This window comes from Micropterus salmoides, unplaced genomic scaffold (assembly GCF_014851395.1).
Source record: "Micropterus salmoides isolate LMB-PRFRI ecotype aquatic unplaced genomic scaffold, ASM1485139v1 Ms_hic_scaffold_2, whole genome shotgun sequence".
NCBI classification, from domain to species: Eukaryota; Metazoa; Chordata; class Actinopteri; order Centrarchiformes; family Centrarchidae; genus Micropterus; species Micropterus salmoides.
Window position 1 is genome coordinate 2460993 of NW_024041150.1, and position 14413 is coordinate 2475405.

A 14413-nucleotide genomic window follows, 5' to 3' on the forward strand; every position below is an offset into this window, starting at 1 on the left:
GATAAACAAAATCTTGGACTGGGTACCGACTTCATGACCAATTTGCTTCTAAAGAAACATCGGCTGGGAAGCCAGCTTTTTTTCTAAAGCCTATTCTCTCCTCTTGCTACTCTCTACAGAAAAAGAGGGACAGCCTGTACACTATATAGGCTGTCTCTGGCCCTTAATGCCAGTCCCAGTAAGGGCGAGACACCCACCATCCATCAGTGCTGAAGCATGGGCAGCACAGGATCATTGTTCACATTGCAGGCAGGTGACATCTCTCGACAGTCTGAGCTGTAGGTTCCAGTAGTGTGAACACACAGATTTATGGTGTCATTCTCATAGTGAAGGCAGGCACTCCTTATTTGATGACCAAATGCCTCTATGTTGATAGATGGCTTTGCTCTTTTTGTAAGAGGCAGAGATCAGACAAATCAGCTAAATCTTCTGAGAGAAGTCAGAAAAAGTAAACATAACTTTGTGTAAGATACGATAGATAATTCTTTATTTATTTAGATGTGTGTGTGTATTTGTGTGTATATTTTAACATAACATCCATCAACGGTTATGTAATTAAATTAGAGTTATGGAGAGAGTGACTTTGGGGCATAACAGAAGTTGAAAAAAAGTTCAGATTGAATTCTTGATTGGTGACAACAACATTGGGGGAGCAACAAATAAAAAGGAAGCGAAGTTGAATTCAACGGAAATAAAGAAATGATTCAGGTTAGCATGATGGCTTTGTTTATTTCACAAACACAAACAAATCATGCTACCTTGCGAGAATGCTGGATTTGCAAGATCACGCAAGAATCCAGCTCTGATTTCCTACATAGCCCACCCTGTATATAGATATCGCCCAACCCTAGTTTCCCTGTGTGTGGATGATGAGTAATGGGTTAGCAAGAAATGGGTAAGTGAAGACAGAGCGGAGGGACAATGCAGAAAGGGATAAGGCTAGAAGGAGAATAGTGTCATCATTAGAGGAGAATCATAGAGCAGGAGCAGAGAATGTAGGGGTGAGAGGAGAAGGCTGCGGGGGTGAGGGTTAATCGGTGAATAGCAGGGTAAGGCTAAGAGGACGGGGAGCACAGAAACAGAAAGCATGAGATCACTGCCTCCTCTGCTCTTTCTGTAGAAATTAAAGGGCAAGGTGACAGGAGAAGAGGCAGAATGATTAGAGCTTCGAGTTTGTTTTGATCATACAGAAAGCCTTATACATTTCGTGTGGCACACTGAAGAGAGCAGAGAGCTGGAAATATACACAAAAATCCACAAGAGCATATATAGTTTTATAGGGCACCAATATGAAAAGTACTCTCTGGGGATTGTTGTAAATTATGCAAATGTAGGTCTTGTTTCACACAGAACTTTATATTGGAGGAAGGAGTCATATTAGAGTACTGCACAATAAGCAATTTGATTTGTTTTTCTCTTTGTCTATAGGAGTACGCTGTATATACCTTCAGTTTAATGCTGTAAGATAAACCATTACATGCTAACCTTTATTGTAGTTCATAGTGCAAATAAGTAAATGAAACAATTTTACTTTTGCGGGATGCTCTTTCGTCTGCAGACACCAGTTTGTGAACCACTTATGATCCGAGTCAGCAGTCTGTGGTCAGCCACCTATTTCAGGAGGCTCTCTGAGCGTGCCTTATGTTTGTCTCAGTCAGGCAGTGCGACTCAGTGATCCCAGGCTATAGGAACAATAGGCAGCCACGATGATCCTGTAATTCCATAATCATCCCCATGTCTCTGACTAATCTCTTGTGACACCCAGACATACACTCAAACACACACACTGTTGTGTCCCGAACACCTGTTTCCAGTGAAACGCCCATATTCGTCCGACTGATTGCATTACAGAGACGTTCAGGGTGTTGTCACAAAAATACTGTATGTGAAGTGGATATATGCAATGCCTTTGCTGATTTACAGAAAATCATTACACGCTGCTTAACTGAGATTAACATTTAAACTCTGGAAGTTTACTTTTATTATCAATAAAACACATATTGGATAGAATATGTTTAAAACGCTGACAAAGCTTTAATAATCAACTCTAACAGAATAAAAAAAAAAAAATGAAATGTAACATTCTAGATAATAGATGTGCCCACATGCACACAAAACACATCAGTGGCTTAATTTAGCTAATTATTTTCAGATCTTTACCGGGGGCAGAGTGCCTGTTCCTCTGGGGTTGAGTTCAGTGACTCACAGTCAAGTGTGAACAACTAACTTCTCTGCACCAAAAAATTAGCAATTACTGTTGCAGTAGTCTACAGTGGCCTTTTAGAGACAAAAAATATAGGCATAATGCTTAGATATACTGTAACTACAAAGCTGCCTGTGCAAATTTGTTATTTTGATAATCGTGAATGTTTAGAGAGAATCATGTTGGTGTCTGAGGCCTGATGTACTCTACACTGTAACACCTTTAAGAATTTGAGATTGCTATACGTTCTCAATGGATTTCAGAAGCAAATACAGATTGAATGGCATCTTGTCTATTTTTCTAGTCCACTGTGTCCAGATCAGCATGTTTTTGCAGCTTGGAAGTTGCTGGAAGTGTTGCAGGAGCAGCAACACTGCTTTTCCTGTAAGCTGATGTGATGAATCAATAGATGACACATAGGAGGCTATTCTCCATTAGTTTACGTACCACACATACAACAACTACTGGAAACATTGGATTCCTTTACGCAGGTGATAGCTATCATATTTTCACATTAGTGTTGGAAAGGTTTTTTTCACAATACAGACACAATGTAAGTCCCTTTGAAAGTTGTCGTCTCCAGCATGTTCATTCTGGTTACGAAGTGACGAGAGCAGTAAATTTTGAAACCTCTGAATGTGACCTGTGCACACTGGGAAATATTAAATATATAAAACTCATTTAACACATCAGTTGTGGCGGAAGTAAACAAGCCTCTTTCTGCGTTTACGGATACAACAGAGCATGTGCACCTGTGCCTTTTCACGTTTTTCGTTCCATTTTTAATTCAGGCTGTTGATTGCTCTCCTCAGTTTCCTTTCCCTACAAAATATCCCTGTGTTCAGTCCCTTTATCCTTTTCTCTGTATCTCTCTTTAGCAGCCCTACCTGTTTTGATGTCTCTGTTTCAGTTCATTAAAGGGCTCAGTGAGTTCTGCTGCCAGGCGGAACCTTTGAGACCTCAGCCTCCCTATTTGTAGAAAAGTGTGCTTTCACTTTTCATTCAGCACATACAACATGCATGACATACACAAGCCTTCTATATGCTTATGCCTGTGTAAAAAAAACAAAAGCTTACTCTGCACAGCTTTTTCTTACTGCATATGTTGCATTTTCATGATCTGATGTTTCGGTGTGTTACCTTTTATTTTTTATTTTTATCTTAGAGAGATGCTAGCTTTGTAAAATGCTAGCTTTAGAAATCAGTGAACAAAAAGGTAGTCGTCACGCTGAGCAAAAACACAATACTTTTCTGTCGCACTGCATGAGTTCATATGAGCTTAGAGGAAGGAGAAAGCAGAGTTTAGATGGAATGGCTGCACTTCTCTTCACCAGTTGCCCGTGTTTGTGAGTCACTGATCCATGCAGGAGGGAGCAGCATAGAAACAGAGAGCATTATTCTGAGATTAAAGTGGACTTGGAATTACTGCCACACCATTTGGCCCAGGCAGCTGGAAAATCAAAGCAGTGTAGGAAATGGATGGATACACAGCCTTGGTAGTTTCGTATTACTGTATTCATGAACACTTACTGTTTCAGGTACTTTTCATGTCCCTTTCAAAACATTTCTTCTCTTCATCTGCTGCTTCTTTTTCTTGTCCTTCTGCATCATCTTTTTCTTTGAATATCTAAAAAAGATACTGCTTAGCTCTCCCCATCATGACCTCTCATTTTTAATTCCTAAAGAGTGACAAAGCACAGCTGAGGTATGCTTGACTTCTTCTACGTCTGGGGAATGGTTGGTTTGAACTAGTTTGGAAACATTTTGGCCTACGGCCACAAAGATTATGATGCATGATCGCTCTGTTTGCAGATAAGAGGCCATTATATTGTGTGAGCCAATTGTCATTTCACACAAGTATGATGAGAGAGAGGTGAGAGAAATGTAACGCGAGGCAAAAAGTGACACTGACCGTAGTCGACAGTCTGGGCAGCAGCCAAAAGTGACTTAACGTAAACACAGCAGCCGTGGTTAAATTATGGGGTGGCAGTGGGTGAAAACGGATAAGAACATCACAGATTCAAGGAGGGGCAATCTATGAATACAGATGAGTTTATACACATATACACATATCATTTTCACTCTGGCCTGCGGACTGACCTTTTACAGTTGTTTGGCAGTTTTGAAGTGATAATGGTGATAATTGGCAGCACTTATCTTAAAGCACTCTTTGTACTTTATACACTTTATAGTAAACTGGGCAGTGTTTGAGATTTACAGCACAGTATGATGTAGCGCACAGAATTTTTAAACTTGTCGAAAACCCTTTCTCCACCACGTCTTTCCCTGCCCTTACATGTCAAGGGCATCAGTTACTGTTACTCAAATTCAGCTAAATTTAAACAGATTTTCTTGAGTGATAAAACTGTTTATCACCAACCTGTTTCAGATTTTCTACAAGCCAGCATGAAGTAATCAGGAACTGTGTTCACTGGTTGTAGGGCTTCAGCTAACGATGATCTTAGTAATCGAGTGTTGTACAGATTATTTCATCGATTTGTCTGTTAAGAAGTACTTTTGCTTGGCGGCGCCGCTGCCCCGCCGGTACTGGGTCAGCTGTTAAGTTAACTCATGCCTGTGACGTACAACCCAAACTCACAGCCCAACCAGGTGGAGAACAACAAACGCACATGTGGACATTTTCAGCTGAGGACTGCGGCTTACTTTTGCCTTCAACTCAACAATCAGTCATGATTTCAGTTAAATGCTAAAGTTGCTGTTACTGTTACCTTGTCTGTTGTCCGCTCTGCGGACTTGATGCTAGACCGGGTGCTTTCTGATCAGATGCCGTTTGCAAACAGCGCTATCATAATCACGTCGTGTTCGCTTCATCACAGCGTAAGCACGATGTGCGACAGTAATAAATGTCCCTCGATGCTTTTTAGTAATCGAATTAATCGATTTAATCGATGACTTGTTTCAGCCCTACTGGCATGTAATGATTTTTTCCCCCTTTGCTGTAGATTGATGTCTGTTTGGCTTAAACTCTCCTTAAGCTGCGTCTTCTTCCCAGTTGGCTGGTACAGCAGCTCTGTATATATCACCCACTCACCAATTATCAGCCCCAATACACCAAAGCTCAATATTGTGTCTCTTCCATGTGTCAAGACTTCAAACACATCTTGTCCTCCTCCCTCCTACTACTGAAGTCAACCTTGAAGCGCAGTTGCAGTGATGTGTGCATATGTGTGTGTGTGTGTGTGTATTGAGCGTGAAAACATCTGTAAGTGCGTGGCCCGGCTGTCAAGCCAAGGCAGCGCTTCAAATCCCCCTGTGCTGACACGCAGAGCTGAGAGGCTGTCAGCACCACTCAACCACTGGCTGCAGAGGAAGTCACTCTCATTATGAGCTGCCAATGTTTAGAGATAAGAGTGTCTACCGCTATCTCTTTCCCTGCTTGTGTTTGTGTGTGTACGCCTGCATCTGTGTGTGTGTGTGTGTTTATGTGAGAGATAGAGTCAGGGAGGGAATGCAGAGGAGTTACAGAGGTAGAAACATACTTTATTGTGCTGTATCTTTTGGAGAGAGAGAGACTGTATCCTGCCTGTTCTCTTAACTTTATTTTTACTTAACAGAGTTGGTTGACTGAGCACGCTCGTTCTTTTTTCTGCCATTCCCTGCTTCACGCTTATTCAGTCAAATGTATATGTAGCTGGGAGTTGCTCTGGATATAAACATTCCTACACTGTTTGCCACCTAACAGATTTAGTGTTTACTTTGTAGAAGTTGTTGAAAGAGTGGGCGTTCTCTCACTTGCCTTTAGCTTAGTGATGCATCAATCCGATACACTGGATTGGGATTGGCACCGGCCCTGACCTTAGTAAATGGATCAGGTGTTGGCCAGACATGATCAGTCCTTTCAGATATTGATAAACGGATGGTTTACACCAACATACACAGATATATCAGTCTTTTCGGTCAGGAACGAGCACTTATTAGAGGTAGACAACAGGTAGGCTGATTATTAGAGATGTGTATTTAGGCAAACCCCAATCAAGAACACTAAATCATAATTTCAAAGACTGTAAACTTTTCATTTTTCCTATTTGCTCACTAGTGCTAGTGTTATTTCTCCCTTTACACTGGATGTTGACGATGGCATTCATAAGATCAAACAAGTTAAAAATAATCTTAATGGGCAGTGGCCTGATAAGAAGCAAATTGAAAGTGAATAGATTCATTAGGCAGAGAAAAAGTGGGATCATTTCATTATTAAGCCTCATGCCAGCTCAGAGTAGCAGTCCTTATTATATGATAATCTGTTTTTCTAGGAACAAGCAGTGCAGCTGATGAAGTCATGAGTTTCCTGGTTTGGTTTTGGTGTCATAGTCATGCGCTTCTGACCTCATCAACGTACTTATAAACCCTTTTGCATCATTTTCCAGAAAGCCTCTCCTTCATCTTTGTAAGCTAAATGACTCAGTTCCCTGAAGCTTATTTCATTCAAACTGCATCATTATAAGGAGATGCTTTTCTTTTTCTGCATGTCAATCACAGACCAAGTGTAGCTCTCAGTCTAGTCTGGCTCACGGCTTGAATTTTTAATTTGAATCGGAGGCTTTTCGACGCTTTACTCTCCTCTTGCAGTTTTTGACCTGGTGAATACTCAAACTGGTTTACAGCTTAGAACTTCGGTGAGATTCAGGCCACATCCACACTACTACGTTTTTGATTAAAAACAGAGGTTTAAAACAAAAAAGATCTCCTCCGTTCACACCAACGTCTTACGAGTTATTCTCCGTCTATGTGAAAACGACTGAAAAAGCACCGCAAGTGACATTCACTTACACTGGGCATGTGTGTGCCGCTGTTAACAGAAAGCACATAGTCTACTCCGCAGTTGCAGAAGATTCTGTGAAAGAAGAAACTACGACAACAGACGAATAACCACACCAGAGATTTTTTTTGCATGGACTGACAACGAAGTGGAACTGTTACTGAAAATAAGAGACTGTGGTGGCGGAAAACAGACTGGCAGTCGCCGCAAAGTAAATAGGGTTACATGCATAATACAAGTGTAACAACAAAATATTTTAATAAAAATACCACAGTCAAAACACCGTCAGAAGCTTTGTGTTTTTGCTTTTCATGACTGATAATCAAGAAGCCAAATGTGAGTGTCCTCCGTTTTCACCTATCCACACTAATACTCTACCCCGGAGCTTTAAAATTAAAACAGGGTCAGCAGCGTTTTTAAAATTCTCCATTTTAAGTCTTTGGATTCGCCATTTTAGTCTGGACGGGAGGATGTAGCCTGCGTTCATGTTTTCTCAGCAGGATATATGTATACTTGGTGTATACATCCATGTTCATTCCTCAGTCGTTGTCCAGAAGACACCTCAGAACGATCCTATTCTGAGTATAGTCCTGCTGTTGTGATTTTTTGTATGCGTTCCCATTTAACACTTTGGACTTGTGCCAACATGTTTTAGAACACTCTATCAACACTAGACACTCAGAGTCCCCAGTGGATTAATTCTGATGACTTTGGGGATCCCCTGATCCTCCAGCACAACCAACAGAAAATCAAGAAGTATCTTGTTACAAATTACAAATACTTGCTCATCAAAATAGAATACAAAACATGTTTTAATTAAAATACAAGTCATTTGCAATTTGAATACCAACTGATATTATCATTCTTTAGGCATTAGCATCCTCAGTATGGGTCTGACCTTTAAGGTACACGTTACGTCAAAGACGTATATGTAGACGTTTGCAAGCATGCTAACCAGCTAGCCCCAGCCCGTCCTGTCTTGTGATACCACTTTGTACCTCAAGCAGCGATAGTCTGATACTGTTGCCCAGTCAACCCCGTAGTTTCAACTGGGGCATGTGTGCGAGATCTCAGTGTTCTACGTTACACAAGCTGTCTTTCCTTTTTTTTTTGTCTAATAAATAAACAAAACAAATTCAGAAAATGTCAAGAATGGAAATATACTTAGACTTTTTTCCCTTATCAAACTGAAAAATACAACCCTACGTACACCTTCTTAAGTCAAGTTTTTCTCTTTCACCAAACTAATTACCTTGCTAACTCATAAACCAAACTTAAACTTGACAGAAACAAAAAACGGCTAACTGAGCCAACTAGCCAACAGCAGTTAGCAGCTGTTAACCTGATGTGTGATATGCTGCCCCCTGTTTTATTGCAGTATTTTATTACAGGTGGAGAGTAGTCGTAATTCTTACACTTTGTACCTTTAACCCCACTATAGTGAAAAGATGAGCACTGCTAATTAGATAGATTTTAGGTGGCCAATCAATCTCAAAAGTAATTAAATACATTTTTACATACATTAAATTGAAATACTGACCATCTCTGAGTACAGCTAATGGGATTTAGATCTGGCATCACCCTCAGGATAAATATTTCATATATTTGAGGTTCAGCCACTAAGGTAAGGAGCTAAGGAGGGCTAAGTTGTTTCTCAATTTTTTATTTGCCACGTTGTTTTCTGGTGTGTGATAATAGTGTGGATTAAAAATTTTATTCTTGTTACTTTAAATTCTAGTAGTACACTGACATGACTTTTCTGGTATCTTTATACATCCATCATGTGATTCCTCAGCTACAGTATCAAAAAACTCTCCCTATAGATCTCATTGTCCTGTTCCCTGCGCTGGAGTTTGTTTTGTTAAAGACTCCCAAATCCACTGCCAACATTACTGTCCCTGTGCCTTGTCTCATATGACACCTAATCAATACTGTGTTAGATTGGAAACTTGAGGCTGTGTCTACAAGAATCTATTGATTTCTCTCTTTTGCCCCTGTTCCCTCCTTCTTTTCCGCCCAAGCTCTTCCGTTCAGGCCGGGATCAAAGGCTTTATCCTTGAGCAAGGTTTGAGGTGTACAATTCCAGACTCTTGTGTTCTAAGAGAAGGACACAGCCTGTTGGGGATTTGTGTTTTCACTGACCTTGCCTCATTTCTGTACAGGTGATATTTAGCATAATGTGTGCAGTAATGTGAACCATTCAGAGATTCTAAGAGATGTATGAGTGTATTTTTAGTTAAATATAGATGGATTGGTTTGGAGGAAAGGCAAGGCTTAAGGAAAATTCCTCTACGTTGTGGAAGAAAGATTATTCTGATTCAGTGGTAGCTGTCAGCCTGCATTGTAAAATGTACCGTATTATGCAGCAGGGAGTGCACCTATTTCAGATTTAATCCAAATCCTTAAGGCAAGGTCAAGGGAAAACTATTGTAGGTATCGCTGACTGTAGAACTCTTTATTTTGAAATTTCCTCATTCCAACAAGGCCTTTTAAAATTCTCCTTCCCCATGCAGCTACATGTCAGCTGGCCACTTAATTCACCACACTGTTTCAAAAATGACTGATCCAGCTGTGGGCCATTGGCAGAATAATTCTAACAGCAGCCATATCATCAGGTTGCCAGTCCAATTGCGAGCTGGCGCACCATGGGCCAAGAAAATCATTTAGTTAAAGGTGACCAGATTTGAGTCCCTCTGAGAGGCCTTTGATTGGATGTGAAGTGGAGGGGTGATTCATCATAGTTAATAAATGCAGTTGACAGCTCAAATCAGCGGGAGGGAGCGTGTGCCAGGTCTGCCTCCTCCCGATGCTTCAAACTGCATGCAAATATGGACATTTAACTTTTCACATACACATAAGTGTGCAATGCAGTCAGGCCTGACTCTCAGGCAAAAGATGGATTGCACAAATGTACACAGTTATAACTTTGGGTTTAAGAAATGAAACTTCTTAGTGGTCATATTATGCTTATTTTTAGGTTCATACTTTTATTTAGGGATTGTACCAGAATGGTTTAATTTTGAATAAACACCATATTTTTGTCATACTGCACATTACTGGAGCACCTCTTTTCACCCTGTGTGTTGAATGCTCAGTTTTAGCTAGAGAGAAACATCTATATGATCTTTTTTGGGAGTTGCACATGTGCAGTACCTAGTTAAGGCTACCTACTGTGCACTGTCTCTACATCACAGTAACAACTTTATGTCCCATGACTGCCTAATATATCATTTGGTAGAGAGGGTGGGGGTGAGGTGAGGCAGTGTGCAGACTTCTTGTCTGTGTTTCTCCACCAGTGTTTTTGAGGGCGTGCCACACTAGCCATTAGGCGAGCATTATAATGCGTGTTACATAGTGACGCAGATAGGTTACAGAAGCAAAGGCTTGACTGCAATTGAGCTGTTTTCAGGCAGTTCAGAGAAGTGTTTTCTGTGGGACATGGGAACTATGCAAACCTATTACATGCACAAAAGATATAACACAATAAAGGAAATGGGAAAAGCCAAAAAGAATTATATAACCTCTTTAAAGATCACCTCCTCTCATATTTGTTTTGAGTCAGACGTTGAATTTACTGACTTGTATGTATTTAAATGTGGTGAATAAGTACATTTAAATCAATAATTAAGAGAAGATTGTTTTAGTACAGTCTACGATGTGTTATAATCACATTATGTTTTGCTCAGCTGGCTGAAACATGACTGACCACTGGCAGGTGCACCAAAGCCACAGCCTTGTGTTAAGCTGCTGCTTTAAGCCCTCAGCTGCACCCAGTCAACTCGCAGGATTAACTTGCCTCGGTTCCGGCCGTCAAGGCTTTCACTTTTGCCGTTGTGTCTTAATAGAATTTCAGACTTTACCAAAGTAAACTGCGTTGGACTGAGCTATACTCTTTCATTCTTTTATAGAAGTGGATTTGTAAAGTTATGCTTCTTCCCCTGCTTGAAATTGTTGAAATATCTCATTCTCAGACAGTTTCACCATTGCAACTCTCTTGCCCAATACTGCCCATATTAGCATAGTAGTAGTACTGCAGTCGTTAGGATTTCTAGGTTGTTCTTTGTTTCTGTTTTTGAAAGGAGTGTAACATCACACTCTACTGTATAAGCAAAGGCTGTTCATTCAGTGCACGTGATAATTGTTTGCATTTGGTTAAAAAAAGAATCATCCAAATATACCATAGTTGTTAAGCTAATGTAAGCTTAAGCTAGTGTAGTGATTTTGTTACCACATCTGTTTGTTTCTGTCATGTTTGCTTTGTTCCACATCTAATTTGCATAAAGTCTAAGGCCTTGTTTTTATGACTCTTACCCATACACAATAAATAAATGATTAGCCTATATACTAGGGAACTCTGAGAGCGCAGACTTCTGCCAAGGTCAAAAGTCCAGTCTTCTATGATGTCTTATCTGAAATCTGCAAGCACAATATTAGAATTACTTTATCCCACACATTAATATTACATGATGTCAAAAAAAAGTTTGCTAGCTGAAGCCTCATCATCTCAGCTGTGCATTTATTATGTACCTCACTCAGGTCAGAAAATCTGAAAAACCGTTTCTTGATTGTCTAGTGATTTGGAAGTAGGGCCGAACAATTAATCGTTTTCAAATCGAAATTGCGATTTGAAAGAACGTGATTAGCTAATCATGAAGACGATGATTAAAATGTAGGTTAATTACTGTATACAGTGCATCTGACCCGTTTCAAACAGTCACGTAGTTACAAATTCATTCCATTGTCATCCTTGTGTGACAGACCTACCCGCCAATCACAAGCGCCATGCGTCTCCTGTTACGGTCCTACTCACCAATCAGAGCGGGCACAGGGCGTGTACATTTTACAACAAACGAAACTGGAGGAAACGTGTTGGCAGCGGCTGGTTAAGTGGGCTATGTAATTAAATTGTGTCTCTTTTTTTTGTCTGTCTAACTGTGTTTATTGTTGATGTACGATCGGGTGTCTCCAAAGGGTGTTTTATTTTGAAAATCAACCGGATTCTCTATACCGTTCTGTATCTGACTTCCTGCCTGGTTCATCTGCTCTGTGCTGCTTGACGCGGCTTCAGTCAAAAATAGACTGGCAGTGAATATTGAACTTTAGCAAAACTTCATTAAAAAAATTGCTAATCAAATCGTAATCGCTAGATGTGGCAGAAAAATCTCAGTTAGATTTTTTCGCCAAATCGTTCAGCCCTAATTGGTGTATCATTAATATGCTTTACCTTCCAGTGTAGTTGATGTATGAAAAGCTTATCTGGGTAAGCTTGTGGTCATCTTACCCAGCTTGTCCGTAGTCGGTAGTGTATATTTTCTTTTTCTGCTTAGCACACTTTGAAGGTCCCTGCTGGTCTATTGGAATTTACACTCTGTCCCCTGTGATCACGTTTGTCAACAGCCACAGTGTGTCTGATTAAAGCAGGGGCTCTAACTAACAAACGCCTCTCTTTGGAGAATAATAACTTCCCACCCTTTTCTCTCCCTTGTCCCTTTGTGCCTCTTCTTTTGATCACCGAACAGCAGCATCCCTGAAAAGCAAACATGGCCTTAAACAGACACACACACAACCAAGAGCCAAGATACATGTGTGTGAGAAAGCATGCACCCGCTGGTACCCAAAAACACACACACACACACACAAACGAACAGCATCCAACTGAGCTCTTGTTCTGTGCCAGTCTTTGCACTCAGAGATGTTAAATGAGAGCATTGATACATAAATTTGCATTTGTTTTGTCCACAACCGACCTCCTAACTAAAAATCTATAACTGCATGACCCCAATTTGCCAGGCAGCTTCAGATGCTTCTATTCTGGGCTTTTTCATGTGAGGCTACTGTGACTGTTCAATCGATTTGGTTGTGTGTACACGCTCTTCACACATAAGTGGGCTAAAAACTGATCTTTCAACACACCAATTGTGCAGTTTGTCACTAGGAAATCTTGGTAAATACCACCCAAATTGTTCTTTTGTTGCGGTTGGGCTCTTTATTTGTACTTAAAGCACTTGCAGTGTTAGAGTTTGTAGAAAAATACAGAAAAGACGAGCACTGATGTGAAAAGATATCAGTTTTTCAGCTCGTGCAGTCTCACTGAGCAGGTATAGAGCACGATCTGGACCAGATGTGATTTCACAGACATTAAAGAACTTAGAGCTTCTTCTCACTAATGTCTGCTGCAGATAAGAACTATACTCCCTCAGCGATGTTACAGGCAACAATTCCTCTTTCTTTATTCTCTTCTGTAGCATACTGAACTGGTCATACAATTCTTTATTTTATGAAACTCAGGAAACATTAAAACCTTGCTCCTGTGTGCCTCTTCTGCCTTTACCTTTGCCTTCCTGGAAAACACCCAGAATGTGACTTTTGCCCGTTAGCTGAATGATCCGAATGCTCTCTTTCCGGTTGTTGTTTGACCTTTCCCCTTTAACCTGTGAGTATCCCCTTCTATCATTTGGAGTCTTGACCTCCCTGTGACCTTTGTGAACCCTGATGACCCCTGATGGCTGTTGGTTGGTGGTCCTGAATGAAGCGCATCTCTTACAGAGGGTGGGGAACCTTGGAGCAGCTCCGCCACTTCAGCTCCAGGCAGGGGGGGCGCCCAGGGCAGGGTATCCCAAGGCAGAGAGCCCGCTCTGGGCAGAGGGAGCCCCTCCTCCACGGAACTTCAGGATCCCAGTAGAAACAGGAGAGCTCATCCGAATTGGGCCATACTGGGTAATGAAATAGAGTTATGTTTGTGTGTGTGTGTGTGTTTGATCATGCATAATTGTTTTCTTGAGTCTAACACAGAATACAAATTCCACAGCCAATCCTCAGATTGTTAACAGTATCTGCAGTTGAACTCGTGCAGTTGGTTTTCTTTGGAAAAACAAGTGTAGAAAGGTAAAACGTTGAACAATTACAGTACACATTTCTCAAATAGCTGGTTGGTGATTTATTATTTAATCTTATGAGATTACAGATTTAATAAGAAAAACTTGCTTGCAGTCAATGTTGTTTCAGAGAGTCAGCATAAATGTACTATAATTGTGGAGGGTGAATTCTTACATAATTCAATAAATTATATTAAGGCTTAAAGTTGTGAATAATTTAGAACGTGGTTGCTCTGGGTGACAGGTGGGCACCCTCTCAGGTGGCTAGCAGCTTGGTGGTTTATCAACCAGGCTTAATCCGGCTGCCTCGTGGCCATTTTTGGGTTAGCCACAGTACAGACGAAGCCCCCCACATTGAGCTTTGCAACGACTGGCATTCTCACTAGTTTACAACAAATAGAAACTTGATTTGATCATGAGTGCACACTACAGTTTGCTCTTGGCTCATTTTGTTTATTCAGGACTTTCCAAGCATGAAAAACTGCTGATTATCAAACATCATCTGTCTGTTTGTACCCAGAAAACCACATTTTTGCGTTGTTTCCTGCACTTCATGTA

The 14413-nt window shown here is 40.7% G+C and overlaps 1 protein-coding gene across 3 annotated transcripts in view; it reads left to right on the plus strand.

The window, feature by feature from the left end:
- The window catches only part of gfra1a (gdnf family receptor alpha 1a), a 107313-nt gene that overhangs the window by 6163 nt on the left and 86737 nt on the right, over positions 1-14413 (plus strand). For 2 of the 3 annotated variants that reach the window (XM_038732379.1, XM_038732377.1), the window contains exon 4: positions 13527-13697. The exons of the other annotated variant lie outside the window; for it this stretch is intronic. In XM_038732379.1, coding sequence (XP_038588307.1) covers positions 13527-13697 — 171 coding nt within the window. The remainder of the gene's footprint in view (positions 1-13526; positions 13698-14413) is intronic. 3 annotated transcript variants of the gene reach the window in all.